General features: G+C 38.8%; 1 protein-coding gene across 1 annotated transcript in view; it reads left to right on the top strand.

Annotated features, from left to right (window-relative positions):
* COL4A2 (collagen type IV alpha 2 chain) overlaps positions 1–23,183 on the top strand; it is a 177,135-nt gene extending 153,952 nt beyond the window's left edge. The window contains exons 32-49 of the mRNA XM_075265276.1: positions 240–410; positions 1,188–1,331; positions 1,875–2,000; positions 2,133–2,314; positions 2,509–2,572; positions 2,671–2,745; positions 4,818–4,925; positions 5,040–5,147; positions 7,280–7,351; positions 8,812–8,937; positions 11,813–11,929; positions 12,023–12,184; positions 12,270–12,368; positions 13,124–13,270; positions 15,657–15,773; positions 18,090–18,281; positions 18,592–18,878; positions 19,853–23,183. Coding sequence (XP_075121377.1) covers positions 240–410; positions 1,188–1,331; positions 1,875–2,000; positions 2,133–2,314; positions 2,509–2,572; positions 2,671–2,745; positions 4,818–4,925; positions 5,040–5,147; positions 7,280–7,351; positions 8,812–8,937; positions 11,813–11,929; positions 12,023–12,184; positions 12,270–12,368; positions 13,124–13,270; positions 15,657–15,773; positions 18,090–18,281; positions 18,592–18,878; positions 19,853–20,107 — 2,552 coding nt within the window. The 3' untranslated portion in view covers positions 20,108–23,183. The remainder of the gene's footprint in view (positions 1–239; positions 411–1,187; positions 1,332–1,874; positions 2,001–2,132; positions 2,315–2,508; positions 2,573–2,670; positions 2,746–4,817; positions 4,926–5,039; positions 5,148–7,279; positions 7,352–8,811; positions 8,938–11,812; positions 11,930–12,022; positions 12,185–12,269; positions 12,369–13,123; positions 13,271–15,656; positions 15,774–18,089; positions 18,282–18,591; positions 18,879–19,852) is intronic.
* The last annotated feature ends 822 nt before the right edge of the window (positions 23,184–24,005 follow it).

Here is a 24,005-nt window from a genome sequence, read left to right as displayed (position 1 = left end):
AAGTTTTATTAAGAAACGCTCCCTGTAATGACTTATTTCATGGTCTTTGTGTTGGGAAATATGTGTTTGGTTATTCTTCTATTAGGGGTTAATGATGGATATATGCTGTGCTCAGTAATATTTACTCCGTATAATATTACCTGATTTACATGTATGATGCTGTGACCTCTACCCTGACCATTGGTCTACAGTCTCATACTTGCATTATGATTACATTATACCTCATTTCACATTAACAGGTCCTCCTGGACTTAGAGGAGACGACGGTTTCAAAGGTTACCCTGGACAACCATTGATAAAAGGGCAACCAGGAGATGTAGGAAATGTAGGATTTATTGGTATAAGAGGAAAACCTGGCGATCCAGGCCTTCCTGGTTTGACTGGGATGGACGGACACCCTGGTACAAAAGGTAAATGAAGTCAGCCTTAATGTATTTTTTTACCATCTAATTAACTTAAGAAAAACTTATGTGGTAAATGTTATTGACTTTGCAATTCACTGTGATGTTGTTGGTCAGATACTTAGAAAACACTTTTAGTATTGGTATGTTACTCTTCTTCATTGTATTACAGAGGATTTTCCATCTATCCTGACATTTCTAATTAATAACTACCTGTATTGTCCTGTTCTGTTGCATCTTTATTCATAACTTTGTGTTATGCCATTTATCTGTGTTTTTTATACTAGAAATTTATAAATATTGACAACTGGGTGATAGCAGGTGTACCTATGTGTAAGGGGTATGTCCCCAATCTGTTTGGCACTGGTGAGTCGGATTATGGAGATTATGAAACTGTGTAGGGACACACCCACACCTTGTAACTCCTAGTTGTCAATTTATACAGAAATGCCAACTATAATGTAGAGAAATGCTGCAGAATTGTTATTTCATTGGCAATACAAGTATTTACAAACAGTCAAGTCAGAATTTGTTAACAAGTTCCCTCTAAGCGATCCATTAATATATTCTAAATAATTTATATGTAAATGTCTACTAGGAATTACAGAGCAATGGTACAATATAGAGAATTGTTCCAAAATTGTTATTTCATGAGGAATACAAGTATTTACTAAAATTAAAAAGTAAGACTTGTTGGTGGATTTATTTTCCCAAGTGATCCACTGATATAGTCTGAAAAATGCCCAAATTGTGGATCTTTCTAACTTCATTGTAAACTTTATATAGGTTCAAAGGGTTCCCCTGGCATGGCCGGATTTGAAGGTATGAAAGGAGAAAAAGGAAGAACTGCATGGAATGGAGCAAAAGGACATCCTGGCAATGTTGGTATACAAGGACTTAAAGGAATTCCAGGGCATCCAGGGCCAAAAGGTCAGTTGTGAAAATGATGGAATAAATACTACCACACCTTTTATTGCTGTCTTTCATCCACTTTGCATAAGTATTAAATATCTACATATAAGAAATTGTAATTCTCTCTCGGTCAGTCATTGACAGCTGAAGTGGGGTATTCATATTATGCTTCTATATGTGATCAGTGGTGGCCTACATCAGGCACCCCCTCAGATCAGCTGTTTGAAGCTTCTGTGTTAGTGGAGTGATTTAGCTTCTTTATTCACTACACAGCACAGCCAAACATTGATGCAATTAAGCCAAAATTTTGGTGCACTTAGCTGACCAAATTATCTAAAGTGACATCGCAACCTTTGTGCACATGACCATGTTAAAGCTCAGCCCAATTTATTAGAATGGGACTGATATGCAGCATGGACAGGATGTCACTTCCTGAGAAGAAGGTGGTACTCAGTATCATAGTCCTGGGCATCTACTTTAAGATCAATTAGATTCCTGAACATAAGGCCTAAATACTGTGACAAGAAAAAGTTAACCTTTATTCTTATTGTAATCCATAAGGTAATCGAGGGGAAATTGGCCCACCAGGACCTAAACCTCATATAGATGAAGAAATGTTAATGGAGATGAAAGGACAGAAAGGAGATCAGGGTGACTATGGAGTGAAAGGATACACAGGGATTAAAGGTAAGTATAGGACAATTATGTAATAAACATGATGAATACAATATTTTATTTTGGATACATAGACAAATATTGACTTCAGTATTATAATATGACAAGAATAACCTAAATTAATAAATGTGTGTCACTCTTCAGGATCTAAAGGTATGCCAGGTCATCCTGGGCAGCCAGGACAGCCTGGCTTACCTGGAATGCCCAGCTTTGACAAGGGTATTAAAGGAGAACTTGGAGAATTTGGACACTCTGGATTTCCAGGAGTTCCAGGCCAAGTTGGCCCACCAGGCATTCGTGGATTTCCAGGATTTACTGGTCCCAGAGTAAGTTCATCTCATTGATAGGTGTACAAAACATGGCTTACATTTTTTACAACACTGTCCATGATTGCTCAGGAGGAGCAACTTAAATAAAGCTGATGTGTTACATATGTATATTGTTCATGCACAAATAACAAAAGCTGTATATGAGGCTTGGATATGACATGAGCACTGCCCTTCATTGTTTTCATGCACAGGGTTCGAAAGGTATGCCTGGTGTTTTTGGCCTCCCAGGTGATAAAGGTACTTTAGGAGATAAAGGTAAGATCTATCTAGATTTGGTATTTCTGGAACTACAGTAACAATAAAATTGAGTGTATGGTAAATTATTTATTGCTGATTTGCATTTCTTATTACAGGAGAACAAGGAGACACTATAGAAATGCCTGGAGAGAGAGGAATCAAGGGATTGACAGGAAACAGTGGATTACCAGGTACATGCCAATCAATGCCCAAAAGTAATATAATCATATGGTATGTAGATAAACGTCATCTAATTCTATCTGTTATCCTCATATTCTGCAAGCAGCAAATAGTTACATAGTAGATGAGGTTGGAGGAAGCCATCAGTCCATCACATCGAACCTATAACTCTACAATCCCCTACAGTGTTGATCCAGGGGAAGGCAAAAAAAAAACCCATGAGGCTTATGCCAATTGCTCGATTTCAGGGGAAAAAAAATCCTTCCCGACAAATAATGATCCAACATCCTAAATATATATGCAAGTTATGGACATAGTAAATGTCCAGGATATTATAGAGTAGCATTATGCAGGTCCTGCATTTAGTAAAACGTTCCACAGAACACACAGTTCAATAGAAGGATATAATAGACTTTCCAATTGGTGCAGATGAATCATCCTTATAGCAAAGAAAAGTGTTCTTAGTCCAAACACCTGAGGTACTGGATCTCTAGTCATATTGTTCTTTCAAGAACAGCCCAGCAGGTTGGTGCTGCACTGTGTAAAAGTAACATTACCTTGTCAAACTTTTCTAAGAAAATAACAGTTTTTAAAATAACTCCTGTTGAATTTTTAAGTATAAGTATCTGGTGTAGTGATATTACTTACTGTGAGACCCTTCATCATACCAGAATATGTAACAGACTATATAGTGGCTGTCAGAGAACGAAAAGGTGATGTTTTGCAGCCATTATGTTCCACCTTTCCTATTCTATGGGACTGTCAGAGATAACAGAGTGCTGTACTTGGCAATTTCATAGACTTTAATGGAGTGGAGTGAAGGAAAACTAATGTGTCTTGTGGGCACAGATTTTCTCAGCTGCTGAAGAGGACCTTTTACCACATCTAAGTCATCTAGCTCTTTATATCAATTAATAATTGATGTTCCTATGATTCTGGCATAGTTGGAATTATTTCTCTAGCCCCCACCATTCCCGAGCAGTCAGTGCTGTTAGTTTTGATCCCTTTTATATGCTGCTTAGGCAGAAGGGCGGTGTCAGGCAGGAGTAGACAAGGGGTGTGATTCTGAGCTCTGACACTGGCTTTCTCTGATATGAGCTCTGAATCACACCCACCTGCCTGACACTGCCCTTCTGACATAACAGAGCTTAAATAGGAATCAGGCACCAAAACTAACTGTTCTTGTACTTTCTAACAGTGAAGACTAGAGAGAAAATTACAATTATGCTGGAATCCATGGAGTGGCATCTATTAACAGATGCTAAGAACCTGGTGGCGAAAAATCCTCTTTAGGCCAGGGCCCCAGCTTGCAGAAATGTAGCTTTTTTTTGTTGCAGATTTTGTTGTGTTTTTTTTTTTAACCAAAACCAGGACTAGATTGAGCAGAAGTTAGAAGTATAAAGACTTCCTATATATTTCCAATTCCATTTGTAGCCACTCTTGGCTTTGGTACAAAAAAACGCAACGAAATCTGCAACAAAAAAAGCTGCATTTCCGCAATGTGGGGCCTCAGCCTTAAGCACATTTTCTGTATGTTGACTAAATCTACAGGGTAGGATATCCCTTACGCATGCATGTTCCTTCTAATGACACATTATGACTGGAATATTTCTGGTAACAGGATGTCCATTTTATATGTATAACATATGCATAACAATTGTGAAGATTAAAAGAATAATTTGCTGTTTGTAAAAGCAACAAATTGAAAACAGCTTACCGTATTCAGAAATGGAAGAAATTAGTTCCATAGATGATAATATTGAGATACATTGAGATACATGTAGGATTTAGCTGTCCGCTTGAAAAGTCGGACATCTTTGTGAACGGACACTTAAGGACAGACACGGACTATAAAGAACGCACCCGATGTCCCATTTAAATCAATGCAAAATATAAGGTTATATCTTATAAAATATAAGATTTTGCGCGGACATTAGCATCGGACACTAGCTGTCGGACACCGACGCTAGCGTGAACGCCCCCTTATATATAATCAATGTTAAAAGTTGCTTATATATTACTTACAATCTGCATATGCCTGACGTGAACCTAGTGCATATCTGGACTCATTTTAATTTTGCAGGACTGAAAGGAACAATTGGAGACAAAGGATTCCAAGGAATTGTAGGATTTCCAGGCATTGATGGAATGAAAGGAGTAACAGGACAACCAGGAGAAAGAGGCAGCATAGGTATTGTCTGTGTTCATAGTAATAACTTATATATGATGTCTTTTCATGTTTAGTAAGGTTCAGATCTCTTGACTTGCTGAAGTATTTAGTGTTTGTGTTTATTTCTTTTTCTAGGTTTACCAGGTCTTCTGGGTTTACCTGGACCACAGGGTGATCCTGGATTCCCTGGCGCTCCAGGTGATAAAGGAAGTTTTGGCATTCCAGGTTTTCCTGGGCAACAAGGTAACATTTAGCATAGTTCTCAGTTTTTAACATTTCAGTATGAGATATGTGAATGCATAAAGAGAGATCCTAGTTACAGTAGGTGACATTGTACAGACTGATTTTTCTATTCATTTTATGTATTGAATTGCAATCTACCCACATTGCAGTTCTCTTAGAAGAAGATCTTATAACATATTAGTGGGGACAGCATACAGTCTACATCCATGTATCCTCTTTTTGACCATAAGATTTGTCATGTTTCTCTTACAATAGGCTAATCTGGCCATTAACCCCTTATATCACGTACATGCACGTCTGATAAACTGTCAGATGCATTTTCTAGTTTAACCCTGTGTGAATGTGATAATTTTAGGTCTAAATGAATGTATTAGTGAAAAAAATGTCTAAATTTCACCTCCATATTATTTTTATTCTTATGAAAAGCTTAAAGGGTTAAAAAAATATCCCAAATGCTGTTTTGAATAATTTGAGGGGTTCAGTTTTGAAACTGGGGTGATTTGGGGGTGTTTCTATTATATAGGCCTTTATCATTCCTTTCAGAACTGAAGTGGTCCCTAAAAAATGAGTTTGGAGAATTTTCTTGTAAATCTGAAAAATCTCTGTTACATTTGTAAGCCTTGTAACGTCCAAAATAAATTAAAATACAATCAAAAGATGATGCCAATATAAAGCAGAGATATTGTAGATAATATTTATTCATGTATTTGGGTGGTATGACTATCTGCCTGAAAAGCAGAGAATTTCACATTTTGAAAATTGCAATTTTTTTACAAATTTTCATCAAATTTCCTGTTGTTTTTTTATAAGTAAATACAAAAATATTGATTAGTGTTTACCACTAACATGAAGTATAATGTGTTACGAGAAAACAATCTCAAAATCACTTGTGTAAGTTAAAGCGTCTCAAAGTTATTGCCATTTAAAGTGACACATGTCAGTTTTGAAAAAATAGGCCTGGTCCTTAACGCACTTTTGGGCTGTGTCCTTAAGGGGTTAATGCCCAGAAATGAGAATCAATTTATCCTATACTTGAACTGGGTTTGTTTCATGGGTGGTTGCAAACATTTAGGTAAAAAGCATCCTGCTGTAGTAAAAGAACAATATCGGATATTGTCCAAGATAAAACATAAGTTATATGATGTCAGCAAGCTAATCTTAGAAAAGTTTGGACAATGGTTGTATTTGATCTAGTTTATAGTCATTATTCAAATATGGTAGTGTTTGCCAAATATGTTTAGGCGATGAACACCGTTGTCAATATTTCTTTCCCTTTGCGCCCATTACAATATAAATCATTTTCAGATTGTTTTGCATTAAACATTTCTTACAGTTTGTCTTCTGCATCTTTCATATTTTGCTATACTGCAATCTGTCATGTCCTGTTATCAGAAGAAAAGACCTCAGACAGGACCTTCCCCTATTATAAACAACCCTCTGCTAGGCATGCAGTGCATTGTACAGTTCAGAACGCCATTGCTGTGCATAAATACACACAGTTCTAATAATAAGGGAAATGCTTAATGCCCCCCCCAAAAAAAATAAAAAAATAAAAATAAAAATAAAAAAAATAAATAAAAAAAATTAGTGCAACTTTTTTTTTTTACTCCAGGAACTTAGTAAAACATGTGTTCATTGATTTTTCACATGCAAATGTGTCCATAGCCTTTAACCCTTCCACTTCCTGGTGGTTTTGGCTATTTTGCACCTCTGAGTTCCAGGGCAAGTTTCAGTTTTGAGATGAACAAATAAAACATAGATTGCAGCATTAAAAATTACACTAATCCCCCATACCTATATATTTTCTGAAAGTAGACACCTGCAACATTGTTAAAATGCCATTGATACTGTTTACAAGCAGGCGCCTTCATGCAGTTTTGATGTAAAGTGAATGTTTTATTTAAAAGAAATGCAAATAAATTTATATTAGTAGCCAAAAGTGGAAATTAAACAAAACATTATATGCAACAGCTTAAAAAAAAACACCTTCTAATGCTATATGTGGTTGGGATTGTTAGAAATAGAAAGCACCATCATATCCGCTATCTCAATGTGATGGAAGTACTGTAGTTTGTATGCTTCAGATAATTTACCTTGTGTTAAGAACAATTCTATATTTCATTCTTTTGTAGGCTTTCCAGGATTCAGAGGATCCCCTGGACTTGAAGGTCTAAAGGGGGCAAGAGGACTTCAAGGGACATCTGGTATGGCTCAAGTTCGGATTCCATACACCCCAACCATCATGCAAGGATATGTCCCCCAGAATGTGACCATAAAGGGAGACTCTGCTTCCATGCTCACTTCGATGCTCAACTATCACATTAGGTTACAAAGGAGCAACCCCAAAATCTGCATATACACTCAAATAGCTGTTACTACCCACCTATAATGATAGGCAAGACACCCAATATACGCAGACCACTCACACCTGTGCCCTCTGGTACACAGTGACAAACAAAGAATAAAGTGACAAAAAAGAAGCAAGCCTAAGTGATATTTACCGTACTCTCTTCAGACTTGTGAGGGCATTTAGGGCAATTGCCTAGCACAATCTTATTTTAAGATTTAATATAAAAAAATAAGGCTTCACAAAAAAAAGATCTAATAAAAAGACATAAATACAAGCAAACAGCATACAAAATAAGAATGAAATAAAATATAGGCTGCTTACAAGTTTGCCCATGGAGTACAGCTTGAAGTATTGGACAGATGTACAGACTGGGCTATATCTTCAAGTTTCTGACCAAGAGGTCTGTGTCCATAATCCACTTTTGAAGGACCCTTAGGGTCCATTCACACGGAGGAAAATGGTGAGGAGTTTGGTGTGGAATTTCAGCACTGAAAAAAAGCCTTCCATTGACTTCAATGGGTTTCTTTTTCTGCTAGCAAAAAAAAGAACCCATTGAAGTCGATGGGAGGCTTTTTTTTCAGCACTGAAATTCCACACCAAATTCCTCACCATTTTCCTCCATGTGAATGGACCCTTAATCTGGCCTCCTTTCTGCAACATCACATCTGTGACTGGGGCTGGCTAATTATATGCACCAAATCCATAGAGATAGGACATATTTTGGGAATATGCCATGACTCTGAATTGGTACCTTTTTTAGGTATGATATGACCGGCAAGTAATGACAAATGATTTTGCAAGTCCAGGCATACCAAACATGATGATTAACTCATACTCTGTTTCAGAGAGTTACAGAGATAAATTGAGGTGTTTATTCATATTAAATGTCCAGGTTTTCAGTGTCAGTCTCTGGTTAGGGTTCCATGGCGATATTTTGGTACATGAATGATTATAAAACATGAATTATGACACCTATGTCATATTTCTCTATTTGTTTATTATACAGTTTTGGCCTGGCTTGCTGCCAGACTGAAGGCAATCTTGGTGTCCACTTTGTTAGCTACACACAAAGACTTGTTAATTAGATTGACAATAAATGAATTAACACTAAGGATTTAATTGACCAACTGCAATCCAGGTTTGTGCAAATTACTATACCCAGGACACACTCAAACTTAGCCAGACATATTAACTCATTGAGCCAAACTCCTAATTGCAACAATGAATGAAAAAAAAACAACATAACTAACATTTTATTTACTACTGCCGCCCAGTTTTGTCCCAGATGTAAATTTTGGGTAATTTTTATTACAGGCACAGACTCATTTGGTTCACCAGGCTCGAAAGGCCTTGGAGGTGAAAAAGGTGACCAGGGTGAGCACAGTAATGTTGTTGGATTTCCTGGAACAATAGGTGCTAAAGGAGACAAAGGAGCGCCAGGTCAGTGTCACACAATAAATAATACTAAACAATAAAAAGCTTAGACTGGAAAAATAGCATGAAACCTAAAGGTCTGCTGTCCAAAATGGTGCCAAAAGTTTATTGTAGATTTGCCAAGTTTAAGTCTAATTGTGTAAATAAGTGCACATGGACATCTGGTTACCCAGGGTGGCATCAGGCCATTAAATGTATCATATTTGTGTTGTGTAGTACTACGTAACTGTGGATTGAGACACTTGTGGTTGGCCTTAAAAGATGTCACAATCCAGTAAGAAAACCTTTTCTACACTCAGTGGTGAACCTAGCCTCTCTGCTGCCTGTGGCGGACGATTGAAAGAGCCTTCCCCCCCCCCCCCCCTGGATTGAGTCCAGGGGGGGGGTGCTGTTCATCTTTTGATCGTCCACCTCAGACAGTGGGAGGGGGGGGAACATTACAATAAATACAATGCAGTAATACTCACAGGAGATGTCTCCCCACATTTCCCGTCTCTTCCCTTTGGACTGCCATGACCACTTCGTTCAGCTGTGACTTGACTCTGTGAAGTTTGAAACACAGACATCTTTGACTCCTCACTTCTCCGCGCACCCAACTCCTATATATATATATATATATATATATATATATATATATATATATATATATATATATATATTTATATATATACCGTATTTTCTGGACTATAAGGCGCACATAAAAACCTACGATTTCCTCAGAAATCGTAAGTGCGGCTTATAGTCCGGTGCGCCTTATATATGGATGGAAGCGGTGGCAAAGTCTGCGTGCCGCTTCCATACATACATAAAAGGCACCGTAAGGGGGCATTCACACTACGGAACGCCGGCGTGTATCACAGCCGTACACGCTGGCGTTACAGCAGTGCTGCCGGACACTTCCTATTCATTTCTATGGGAGCCGGCATGCGAGCGCTCCCCATAGAAATGAATGGACAGACACTTCCCATTCATTTCTATGGGAGCCGGCATGCGAGCGCTCCCCATAGAAATGAATGGAAAAAAGCAGTCCATTCATTTCTATGGGGAGCGCTCGCATGCCGGCTCCCATAGAAATGAATGGGAAGTGTCCGGCAGCCCTGCTGTCACGCTGGCCTGAAACAGAACGTGAAACTTACCGAGCGGTGCAGGGCGGGCGAGCGGTGCAGGGCGGGCGGGTGTGCATTCAGGCCTCCTCTTCCTCCGATGTCCTGACCACTTCCTCCGGCGCTCGCGATCTGATAATGGCCTGGGCGCATGTGCAATATCATAATGCTTCTACTATGGCTACTGCGCATGCGCCCAGGCCATTATCAGTTAGCGAGCGCCGGAGAAGGTGGACGGAACATCGGAGGAAGAGGAGGCCTGAATGCCCGCCCACCCTGCACCGCTCGGTAAGTTTCACATTCTGTTTCAGGCTTTTATTTTAAAATGGGGGGGGGGGTAGTTTAATCTAACTTTTACGGTTGGGCTCTATCAGCATGATTTTGCTGATAGAGCCCCTCCTCGCCTGCCGAGCGCTTCCAATAGAAGCGGCTGGCACGCGGGGGGTTAAGCGGCCGCTGGCAAAGTCTGCCTGCCGCCGCTTTCAATAACATATAATGCGCACCGGACTGCGGCTTATAGTCCGGTGCGCCTTATATATGAACCGAGACGGACTATAAGGCACTCATGGGCAATGCGGCTTATAGTCCAGTGCGCCTTATAGTCCGTAAAATACGGTATATATATATCCCACAGCGGCCCCTGCAACCTATATTATGCCCCACAGTGGCACAATAGACTGTGGGATATAATAGAGGTTGCAGGAGGGCTGCTGTGGGGCATAATAGAGGTTACAGGGGCCACAGTGGACCCTTGAAGCTCTATTATTATACTCGGGGGTCTTTTCAAACCCCCGAGTATAATAATCGGAGCCCCAGGGGAGATGAGGGAACATGATAAACACTGTTATTCACCTCTCCGGGATCCGATGTTAAAGAGGACCTTTCATGGGTTTGGGCAAAGGCAGTTCTATATACCGCTGGAAAGCCGACAGTGCGCTGAATTCAACGCACTGTCAACTTTCCCGATCTGTGCCCTGGGTGAAGAGCTATCGGTGCCGGTACCGTAGCTCTTAACAGTCAGAAGGGCATTCCTGACAGTCTGTCAGGAACGTCTTTCTTCCCAGCAGCGCCTATAGTGCTGTACTATGTGAGCGGGAAGGAACGCCCCCTCCTTCTGCTCACAGTGCTCATCTATAGACAAGTATTATCAGGAGGGGAGGGGGCGTCCCTCCCCGCTCACACTGTACAGCGCTATAGGTGCTACTGGGAAGAAGGACATTCCTGACAGACTGTCAGGAATGCCGTTCTGACTCTGAAGAGCTACGGTACCGGCACCGATAGCTCTTCACCTGGGGCACAGATCGGGAAAGTCGTCAGCGCACTGTCGGTTTTCCAGTGGTATGATGACTTTCCAGCGGTGATGACGCCGCCTACGCTTATACGTAGACGTTTGAACCAGCGCAAGGAGAGCGGAAGCTCTCCTGCGCTGGTTCAAAGAAAAAAAAGTAAAAGAAGAAGAAAAAAAAAATCGCTTGGACTGCTGCCCCCCTCCCATGCGCCTCCCGAGGCAGGTGCCTCACCTCGCCTCATTAGAGGTGCGGCGCTACCTACACTCTAAAATCTAGTATTCTAGCACTCTAAGGCCATAAGCTTGTTGGACCAGAGCTTTGGAGGATTACTGTAAAAAGAAAGTCTCTTCTTGCATGGCATAATCTGGAAGTCCACTAGCATTCTTACTTTATTAAATGTTGTCTTTATGTATTGCAATTTAACTATTTGTCTATATTTATATGCCAAAAAAAAGCAATAAAAAGTTTTTTATTCTGTTGTTTTTTTAGGTTTCCCTGGTATTATGGGGTTACCAGGATTAGTTGGTGTTCGTGGTGTTCCTGGTTTTTCTAACTACTCAGGGAACCCAGGAGATATTGGGCAATCGGGTCCCCCAGGTCAACAAGGTATTTCTATCTTTACTAACAGAAATCTTAGGATTTCAGTTTTGTAATGATTTTTTTCCCTAAAGGTACTCAGCAATGTTATTTTACCTTCAGGCTACCCAGGCCCTCAAGGAAGACCAGGTATGCCCTCACCCCCTGGTGCTAAAGGAGAGCCAGGACCAGTTGGGTTACAAGGACAGATTGGTTTAAAAGGAATTCCAGGTGACAGAGGACAACAAGGATTTATTGGTATCCATGGTTATCCTGGAGGGAAAGGTAACATATATGACATTCTCACAGCTACTTCATGGTACTTCTTGCATAATATTGTTAATATAACGCTAGTTTTTTATGTGAAAAGGTCAAACTGGTGAGCAGGGGAGTGGAGGTGTACCCGGAGTACCTGGATTTGCAGGACAAAAAGGTCCTAAAGGACCAAAGGGTAACCAGGGACCACAGGGTGAGTATCAAATAAATTATTTGTTATAAAGAGAGAAACTGAAAGGCACAGCTATATATAATACAAAAGCATTATAGCTTGGGTCGTTTTCCTTTTCCTCTGTTAGGCCCTCTTCCTGGCTAAATATGCCAGTTGCACATCGCTAAAGGTGGTGCTCTACAACCCCTAATGCATAGCACATAGTTATTCAAAGAAAAAATAGAAAAAAGTTGGGGTGGGCACTCACCATTCGATAGTCGGCTGATGATACTTGACACTTCTCGTATGTAAAAACAAAGTCCTTTATTAAGTGCGGATAAAAATAAACATACAGGGAGGGAGAAAAAGCATTATAGGCACAAAAAATGGCAACAGCCGTTTCGCGTCTAATCTGACGCTTTTTCAAGCCAAAAACGCAATCTTTGCATTTTTGGCTTGAAAAAGCGTCAGATTAGACGCGAAACGGCTGTTGCCATTTTTTGTGCCTATAATGCTTTTTCTCCCTCCCTGTATGTTTATTTTTATCCGCACTTAATAAAAGACTTTGTTTTTACATACGAGAAGTGTCAAGTATCATCAGCCGACTATCGAATGATGAATGCCCACCCCAACTTTTTTCTATTTTTTCATCAAATAAATTATCTCTGCTGTAATTGGAATGTCTGTAATGACAGTTGTTATGTACAGTACAGTAAAGTTAATGAAAATGGAACTGTATTGTCTTCAAAGTAATGGAGAATTTGTTAGGATGATCTAAATTTTGTAATCTTTTACAGGTGTGCAGGGTGAAACTGGATCACCTGGGTTTCCTGCTGAACCATTAAAAATGAATGTGGAGCCAGGTCCCATTGGTATAACAGGAATTATAGGGCCTGAAGGCATCAGGGGGGACAGTGGACCCTTAGGTCCTGCTGGTGATAAAGGTTTGTCTATTTTCAGCAGTGTTATCAAAATACAAATATTAGAAGTAAAACTTTATTTTATGTATGAGCCTACCAGAGTAACAAATTGCATGGTACCATGGGTTTGTGTGCTATAACTTATTGGACTAAAGAGACTACCTGCTGGATACCATGCTTATTTAGGCTTCCATTGTTTAGGAGCAGTTAAGTTGCTGTATGCCATCAGAGATAAATTTGCCTCACTTTTCTTTTTACACATACTTCTGACACAGCTAAACTTATATTCACCACCAATCCAACAGATAACTTAGTTATTTGCAGAGGCATTCACTGCACTGGATTAAAATTCTTACTGATATAGATTAGGGTCTCCTGGCATTCCAATTATTAGATTTGTAGTGGAGTGCAGGAAATCTCTATGCTCAGCCTCTCCTGGCGTTACTCTGGCTTGATGTTGTGACACTGCTTTACTCAAGCTGCATTTACAAAGAGTAGAGCAAGGTCATTCACGCAGCTGAGAGTCAGAGCCTCAATATGTGGGCCAGAGGAACGAGACTTCGAACTTCCTATTGTGCTTTGCAAATATAATCAGCATATCAGCAGACCCTCATCTATATGAGCAAAAATGAGTTTCCAGAGCAGTGAATGCACTCTCAAAAATGTACTTTCCCCACATAACCTCTTTAAGTTGGTCTGCCATTGAAGATAGAAATACAGAAATATAGCACAGTTAACCCAAACCTCTGCAATTGGTTAAACTTCAGCAGCATGATATCTTATCACAGAAATAAAAAAATAAAAAAATGCAGCACTGTGGCTCAGTGGTGAGCACTGCAGCCTTGCAGCACTGGAGTACTGGATTCAAATCCTGCCACGGACAACATCTGCAAGGAATTTGTATGTTGTACCTGTGATTGCGTGGGTTTCTTCACACACTCCAGACATATTGATAGGGAGAAAAACAATGAAAAGTCTTTGAGAAATATTTTTACAATGACATGTCATCATTTTTTGTTGTTGTTTTTTGTTGTCTTCTGTGATATGATTATGCTGCACCAGTTTAGAGAAGTTGTCCAGGCAAAAAAAATATTTTTTAAATAGGCCAGAGGAGGTAAAAAAGAAAAAAAAATCATCCTCACGTGTCCTCGTGCTCAAGTGTCCTCCAGTGTGGTCCGGTCCTGATGCTCTAGCACCTTCTTGAAGTGAAACTTCTGCTGTGACATCCTGGATTCCTTCCAATGAAGCCGGTGATTGGTATCAGCGGCCTCAGGGAGAGACGTCACATGTTCATTGCTGAGGGCACTGATCAGCCTCAGCGGTCACGTGCGGCAGGGATTTCCACTGGAAGACAACAATGGAATAGCAGGACTGGACTACACTGGGAGACACCATAGAAAGGAGAGTATGATTTTTTTAAAAGATTTTTTTATCTCTCCGGCCTATTTAAAAAAATTACATTTTTGCCCAGACAACCCCTTTAATTCATTTCAGAAGTTTGGGTTATCTTTGCTTCATCTGTAAATTAATCAACAGAAATTAGCAATACCACACCAAGGTATAAATCAAATTTATCTTTGTAAGACTCCGTTCTCACGGAGTAACGCACCGCTCATTTAGACACGTAAGGCAGCTTTCATAAGGAGTTTACGCTCCGCTCATTCTGACACATAAACACGTTTAGAATGAGCAATGTAAAACAGAATCCCATTGACTTAAATGGGTTCTGTCTTACGTGGGCTACCCATTGAAATCAATGGGAGGCTTTTTTACCTATTGCTTTCAATGTAAACTCCATCTGAAAGCTGCTTAAACACGTGTCAGAGCAAGGCGCTTCAAAATAGATCCCATTGACTTCAATGTGTGCTGGCTTACGTGCTCTACACATTGAAATCAATGGGAGGCTTTGTAACCTTTGTAACATTCATCATACTAAACATGATACATCAATAAAAATTCACCTATTCAGGTAAAATCATTTACTATACAGTAAATATATGAGATGGACCCCTTCGGGTCAAGTGTTGTGAGGTATGTACATAGCCTGTTATGAACTGTCCCTTGTATTTGCTACATTTGACATATTTGCCTAACATTTTATGTCAATTGGTCCTTTTTTGTTAATTTATTATGTTCTATTGTTAAATAAAAATATGAAATTTGACTCATACTTTGTTGCATAGGTAATACTTATTTGTAACATAGCCCTTTACTGTGGTTGAACCCAGCCTAAGCGGTGTAAATTTCACATTTGAAAAAGGGAATGTTTAAACCTGGGCAGCTATGGTAGTAACATGCCACTGCAATGGTAGATTTGGTAGGACGGAATGGATTTTACAGTGGTTGTATGCTATGCCATTTATATGCAAGTATTAGCAAAATCTAACTTAGAAATGTAATTGCTTTCCAGGTTTACAGGGTCCTCCAGGTAAACAAGGTGTGCCAGGTATACCTGGAAGGTCTGCAGCTCCTGGCTTCCCTGGGGACCAAGGGCCTATAGGACAGAGGGGTCCTTTAGGATTTAAAGGTAAATAAGCTTACTAATAATGTACTAGATCAGATCCCTTCCAGGTCTCAAAACTAGGACCAAGCAGGGGTGGCAGAAACACTAGCAAGGACTGCAATTTTGTCTTTGAGAAACTCAGTGATATTATTATTTTTCTACATCAGCATAATGTGCTGGTATATAAACTAAATTTCTATATGTCAGTACATTATAGGTGCAGAAATAAGAAAAGTAAAAGTACATTTTACTTATATAATGTTACTAAAAATAACAACTTAGGTGCTGCAGTAAGCATTGACTGCTCCGTATAAGGGGTTAAATGGCAAGTATAATTTCTAACTAATAATAGGGGGCTGGATTTATTATGATGTTCATTATATCTCATCCCCCTGGAGTTATCTGAAGTGGTAGAGACAGGAGAATAAAAAATCAATCTCCCCTCCTGCAGACTGTAAGCTGCACGTGTTCTCCTGTATATTGGTTAAAGCCAAACTTCAAGTATATGCAGCTTCACTTTACTCAGTGATATCTCAAAATCTATGTAGGCTACAGACATGACCTTGGTCTTTATTGATCAGATAAGATTCTTGGCTTTAAAACAAGACAAAGATCATGGCTCCAAGGTTATCCATTTAAAGTGACTGCCATCTCTGTAGACCTGCATGGGATAAACTGTAATGCACTTAGCTTAGCAACCCCATAGTTCTCTGGACAAATCTTGCCTGGGGTTTAAGATTGACACCACATCAACAGATCAAACAAATGAAGTATATGGCCTTTTCCTTCAAGTATTAATTTGTTTTTAAAAAATCAAGACCGTATATCATGATATTTATGAAAAAATTTTAAAAAAGTTGTAGCTTTTATGTTTATAAATGTGGAAAGGAACTACCAAAAATTGTTCTAGCTTCCAACAAAGTGTTAAATTACAAACTTTGCAGCCTATCCTTGTCATTCTTTTTTGTGTGTTTTTTGTAAATGACAGGAAAACCTATTTGCATTAAAGGGGTTATCCAGACAAAAAAAAATATTATTCCAATCAGCTGGGGTAGTGAAAAAAAAAAAGAAAAAAAATGAAACTCACCTTTTCCCGATGCTCCAATGCCTCCCAGCACGGTCCAGTCTGTTGTTATCTTCCAGCAGAAATCCTGGCTGCACGCAACTGCTAAGGCCAATCAGCGAAGGGCACGAGATGTCACTAACTATGATGTCCTGGGTTCTCTTCCTGAGGCCGCTGATTGGCCTTAGCAGTTATGTGCGGCAACTAGCTTCAGCCGAAGGGATTCAGGACATCACAACTGGCGAGCAGTTTCACCTTGAGAAGGCACCAGAGCAGTGGGCACAAGTGAGCGTGTTTTGGTGAGGGGGCGTTTCACGTCCCCTGACATATTTTAAAAATATTTTTTATGCCCAGTCAACTCCTTTGAAAAATAAACACACACATAAAAGAAAATGCAGTAAAAGTGGGGGAAAAAAACAAAAAAATAGTAATGATATTAATATAGTACACTGAATAAGGAGGCCTTCACACTTGTGCCGCTGCCCGCCTTTTGGTATTCTGTTGAAAAGCCAGGAAAAACTGCTTGGGGACGGCTTGCTGGTGACCAGTTTAAAAACCCATTCATTTGAATGGGTTTTTAAAGCAAACCACTGGTGTCCGTATGCAGCCTCCATGTCGTGACACCATTTTTTTTTTTGCACAGACACAAAGTCGAACATGCAAGACTTTGCTTCCATGCAAAAAGAGGCTGCATACAGATATTGGTGGCTTGCTTTAAAAATCCATTGAAATGAATGGGTTTTTAAACTGGCCACTGGCAAGTCATCCCCCAAGCAGTTTTTGCTGGTTTTTCAGCAGAATCACAGAAGGCGGGCAGCGGCACAAGTGTGAACACCCCCTGAGAGAAGAAAACTGAGCGAGTGAATCACATGCTGAGGATTTGTAGTGTAAGTTCCGTGCAATGTATATACTAGTATATACAGCAGTAAAGATTCATTCTTTGAATCTATAACATTCATTATTTGCTAACTGTAACATACTGTATTTGTGTACTGTACAGACTATAAAGGTATAATAAAATACTATCTTTACTGATCCATCATCCACCATAAGGTCCTTTTTTTGGCTTATTAAGGCCAAAACATTATCTGTATTTGTGATGAAGCAGTAACATGTAATCTTATTATTATTTTATTACTATATAGATGCTGAAGTTGGACTCCTGTAGCTCTCAATATATGGTTGCAGAGATGCTTATGGGCTTGCCTGGGGTTTTTTAAATGAGGTATTCAATATCAGCAATGCACAGATTGATGACTAGATTGGTTATTTGGCAGGAAACCCTGGATTACCAGGTGCTGTTGGGTTGCCAGGTATGCCGGGAAGAAGTGTGAACATCGGCTATCTCCTGGTGAAGCACAGCCAAACTGACCAAGAGCCCATGTGCCCACTTGGCATGGGTAAATTGTGGAGCGGCTACAGTCTGTTGTATTTTGAAGGACAGGAGAAAGCACACAACCAAGACTTAGGTAAATTGAGGTTTTAATTGAATTTTCAGACTAACTGTAACAGCTAGACTGCTGAAAATGTAAAATGTAAGAAATACTCTACAATGGTCTAGTTATATCTCTCACCAAGCTATTGAGCTTCTTCATTATTAGACTTGATATGTGGAAAAAAGGATGTCTGGAATATAAAGCTTTCATACAAATTATTGTGTGTGGAGTTAATCTACAGTCTGGCAGATTCTGTTGTGTAGACATCACCAGCGTGAACTGTCCTGAAGATAACAGGTATGCGTGCATCCCCATTATATAATCATATTTACTGTTCCTCTAGGTCTGGCTGGATCTTGTCTGCAGCGCTTCAGTACAATGCCTTTCCTATACTGCAACCCAGGAGATGTGTGCTACTATGCCAGTCGTAATGACAAATCTTACTGGCTGTCAACCACAGCTCCCCTTCCAATGATGCCTCTAGTAGAAGAAGAAATTAAACCATACATAAGTCGCTGTACTGTCTGTGAGGCTCCTGCTGTTGCCATTGCTGTCCATAGCCAAGATGCTTCCATCCCATTCTGTCCTGATGGTTGGAGAAGTTTGTGGATTGGATATTCATTCCTTATGGTTTGTATTTTCTAGTTGGTGAAATGCTGTTGTAATAACTACATGTTCTCTTGCTAATATAATATAATTATGGGGCAACATGGTGGCTCAGTGGTTAGCACCGCAGCCTTGCAGCGCTGGAGTCCTGGATTCAAATTCTACCAAAGACAAAACATCTGCAAGGAGTTTGTATGTTCTCCATGTGTTTGCGTGGATTTCCTCCCACACTCCAAAGACATACTGATAGGGAAAAATGTAGATTATTAGTCCTATATGGAGCTCACAAACTACATAAAAAATAGATATAATATAACTGCAAGTCCATTTATGTAAAACACATTTTTCATGAGTTTCACAGAAAATTGGGAAGAAATAAATAAAGCATAACTTTTAATTTCAATTAGTTAAAAGCATGCTCCTGAGCCAGGTAATGTGACTACGCAAAAAGTGTAGCTAGCCACAAATATTATATTGAGCCCTAAATTTTTTTTTTCTGACCACAGAATATCAAGAACATGACATTATTGACTGTAGATGAGACTAGGTCAGAAAAGAAACATATCAACTCTTGAAAGATCTCAAAAAGTAGTCAAAATCTGAGATGGCTCAGAAAAATGATCACCAGTTCTTGTAAAAAGTAATTTCTCACCAGGGAACTAAACTAGCACAGCTTGGATTAGAGCTGCCGAATAATGAATATAGGTGAGCAAAGGCAGATACAAATGCTCACCTATCAGGCTATAGCTTGTACATGTATTAGCCTAAACATGCAAAAATCAGCTGGAGAGAGTATGGTGACAGCACTACTCTACGCGTTTCCACCTTATAGGGTTCAACAGGAGAGAATGTTACAGCTAAAGTAGATAATTAGCCTAAGTTCGGGAATAGATGATATTCCTGATGGAACCTGGCTATCACATATACGTACCACAGCTGTAAAATATTTGACACTGTAAGCTGCTAAATGTAATGTAACTTTTCTATCTTTATCTCAGCACACAGCGGCAGGTGACGAGGGAGGCGGACAATCTCTGTCTTCTCCTGGCAGCTGCTTGGAAGACTTCAGAGCAACTCCATTCATTGAATGCAATGGTGCTCGAGGAACTTGCCACTATTTTGCTAATAAATACAGTTTCTGGCTTACAACGATTGACAAGACATTCCAGAGCTCTCCATCTGCTGATACACTGAAAGCTGGCCTGATTCGAAATCATATAAGCCGCTGCCAAGTTTGCATGAAAAATCTGTAAAATGAATTGTATGTATATTATCTTTTTATAAGAAAACATTTAACAAATGTATTATTGGTGCTCAATTTTAACTTATTACCTCACTAGTTGATTTCACATTTGTTAAACTATTGTCATTGCTATTTTTGCTAACCAATTCCTTTGGGATCAATGTCATTGCAGAGAATATCATTCAGAATTCCATTTATACATACCTTTACCTATACTTTATCTGCAAGGTCTTTGAATTATTTTTTATCGGAAAATAAAATAATCAAGTAAGACATGAATGAACTGGCTGATGCACTTCACAAGTTCTCTCCTCTATTCTGGTTTATATTGACTAGAACCAGTGTGTGATATATAGAAACTATTACAGGGTTTCCTGTAAGCATCATGGATATCAAATTTTCTTCTGTCAATGGGCTGCATTCACTAGATATGTATCACACCAGCCTCTGTCAGTGCCTATAAAGAAGAGAATTTGATGTCACTACAAAAGTATTTTTGGATTTCTGATTGTAAATGGAAAAAGCTTATTATAATATTTCTTGAGAATTGCTGCCTATGCAGCTCCATGACATAATATCTGTTGCGGGTGAAAACCAAAACATAATACACAACCATAGAAAAGCCACAACGAATATCTGAACCAAAGTTAGAGCACTATAGAATATTGTTGTAGTTTATGTTTAGTTCTGTAGAACCAAAGTTTATCCAGGTGAATGACCAATATCTAACATGTAGTTACATTACAGATATAGCAAAGTGATAGAAACGCAAAAAATAAGTTGCATTTTACTGTACCAACAAAATGAATTAGATTTTGGATAATATCATCCACACATTGTGGAAAAAAAGAGGAGCATGTTAGTTTTACCTGCAAAATTGCAAGCACTTTTCTCATAGATTTAATAGAGGAAGAAAAAATCTGAAAAAGACACAGCAAAAAGTCTACAAAAAACTGCAGTTTTTTCACAGTGTTTTTTAGTTGCATTTCGCCACTTGGGACCTTAGTCAAAAGGTGGATTCCACTTTCCCAACAAGAAATACTGTGTGGTGTAACATACTATAGGAATTTCCTCGGCCCATGTGAAATTCCACTCTCACTTCTCTATTGCCCATAGGTAACGCCTGGCAAACAATTGTAGTATCGAAAGAAAATTTGCAGAGAACCCCTTTAAGGAAAGTTGCTTAAAGAAGGGCTTAAAAAATTCCTGTTTTAGACTGAAAAGCCAGAGACCACAGGAAAACAACACCCTGGTTATAGTTTGTTCATTTACAACATATCTCTTTTTACTGCTGACAGATATTACCATTATGTACTTACATAGTGCTTGCAACACTGTACTGATAAATCTTTACTTTTTTATATGTGAATTGTTTCTTACGTAAACTTGTATCATTTTAGTATGATCATTTGCACTTCATGGTCGCTGCAGCACTAGCTGAACTGAAAAAAATAAGCAAATGCAATTTCTATACTGTACATAGAGTTTACTAAAAAAAAGTGTAAATAAAATGAATGTAACATTACATGACATTGCCTTCAGTTTTGGACCTTAATATATAGTCAATTCCATATTCAGTGTTAGCAGCTATATTTATGTGTTGTGCACTACACAACAGAACAATGCTGAATGTTGTCCACTAGAGGGCATCAACAAGCTTTTATGAACAGGCCCAATACCTTTTTTACAATATAAACAATTTACATCTATTGCAAGCAAATATGTATGATTATTCTGGCATCTTATTAAGTAACACACATAAACATACTCATTGGCACAGTAGGATTTCATGTTATAATTTGGATCCCTTTGACTGGACTAAATTGATATTTCTTAAAAATTTCTGCCACTGAAAAAAAGTGCACTGTCCTTTGTGACTAGTAGTACGGTTTTTTAAGGCATATTCTTCCATTTGAACCAGATTTCTTATCAATTAACAGAGACGTGTTACAGATTAGTACCAAATATATGCATTGCTAGTAAATATTTCAGCAATGTTATGATGACCAGGACAAGAGATGATGATAAAAGAATTGTACAAACAATATATAGATAACAGCTACAGCGACATTGCTAGCATGATACAGTTAAGATGTGGTTTGGTTTAGAAAACCCTTTAAATACGTATAAGGCCTTATAAAGGCGCTCCCCAGTACGACAACCAAGAGCAATATCAACGTGTCCCTCTGGAGAGGTGCAGGTATCCACATGGTTGGATATCCTTTGTTTTAGTGTTTTAGTAATTTCTTCAATGAAGAATTGATCTTGCGCTTGCCAACAGGTCTCCCCACGATCAGCTGGTCCCAATCTCTTTAACTCTAGGACTTTGCCAGGCTCTGGAAATTCTGCAAGCGATTGTCTAAATGGAGATAATCTATTGCAATTTCAAATTACAGAAAGATAGAGCAAAGAAGGAGGACACATTGCTATTTAATGGGGAGTGCAAGTACTTGCTAATACAGACTTGTCAGGGATGCCAATGCTGGTGCTCTAATTCTAAGTTTGCATTGTGCTATTCATCCATTATTCCTCACTGAAATTTATGAATCAATTGAAAAAAAAAATATGTTTCTATATCCCTTGATAATGGATATGTCTCTATACAGTTAGACACTGCCTAATATGAGCTTGCAGTGTCAGGCCTTATTCACACTTTGTAATTTGATAAATATTTTCAAGCCAAAACAAAGCGTCAGCACACAGAAGAGGCCTAGTAGTTCTTCTTATAATATTTGTTTGTGTTTCATTACCTACTTTGGCTTACAAATACAAAAAACAGAAGTGGTTAAGATACACCCAGGTGACAAGTACAATAGTAACACCCAGCTGGTAGTTTATTTATTCATGCAGCACAACCCACACGACTACTAAGAAAACACTTCTGAATTTTTAGTTCATGGAGCAGATTTACAGAAATAGGAGAGCTGACACGTCCTCTTTAAGAACTATATGCAAATGGATCAGTCCTAGCGTTGTAATCACAATTGTTACATTGTTATCTGTTTTGCTGTGTCTAGAGTTTAACGTCAAGATTCCCAAGTCAATGATGTTGTAATTATCCTGAATAAAAGTATATTTTATATTTACTGACGTGTCTATTGTAATAATGTAATAGCCTTCAAAGGTAATTTACTAATAAAAGCATGAAGGGTGACATTTTTGCTTAGGACATGTAACTAACCTTTAACCACCCACATTGTAAAAGTCCTTCACTATAAGTTGGTCACTCCCATGAATTACCTTACTGTTAGGTCTTAGTGAAGCTGTGCCCAGAGCATTATCTGTTGATGCCAGCTGTAGCTACACTGCCAGCTATACAACCCCATGTCAGCTAATAGGAAAAAAGCAGCTAGTATACGCCACACTCAGTGAGTAATGTGTATGCTGCTGGAGCTGCTGGGTCCTGTAACTAGCGCTAATACCAGGGAAATTAGCAAAGAAAAACACAATGTAAAAATGCACCCCCCCCCCCCAAAGGTCTATTATGACCTATTCAGTGGCACAATGTATTAAGAAGTTTATGTGTGTATATATATATATATTCATATATATATATATATATATATATATATATATATATATATATATATATATTCATATATTCATTGGTCCTTTTTGGTGACCCAACCCACTTATCTGTTTCTGACATCAGTGAAACAAAAATTTACTCCATAGACTCATATTGGGTCCATCAGGCCGGAAAAACATGCAAAGATAGTACAAGTTCTAGTTATTCACAGTCAGTCTAAAAAAAATACTCTGATTGTTCAAAAAAAAAAAAAAAAAACAACAAAAAACAGACATACATGCCTAGGAAAAAAAAACCTAAAATGCCATTTAAAATGCTCACATGAATAATGTAGAGAGAATGGAGTTAAAAATCCAGAAAAGCTATTGTGTTACTTCAA

Source organism: Leptodactylus fuscus, chromosome 2 (assembly GCF_031893055.1).
Source record: "Leptodactylus fuscus isolate aLepFus1 chromosome 2, aLepFus1.hap2, whole genome shotgun sequence".
NCBI lineage: Eukaryota > Metazoa > Chordata > Amphibia > Anura > Leptodactylidae > Leptodactylus > Leptodactylus fuscus.
Note: the sequence above shows the minus strand (reverse complement) of the source record. Positions and strands in the feature narration are given on the sequence as shown.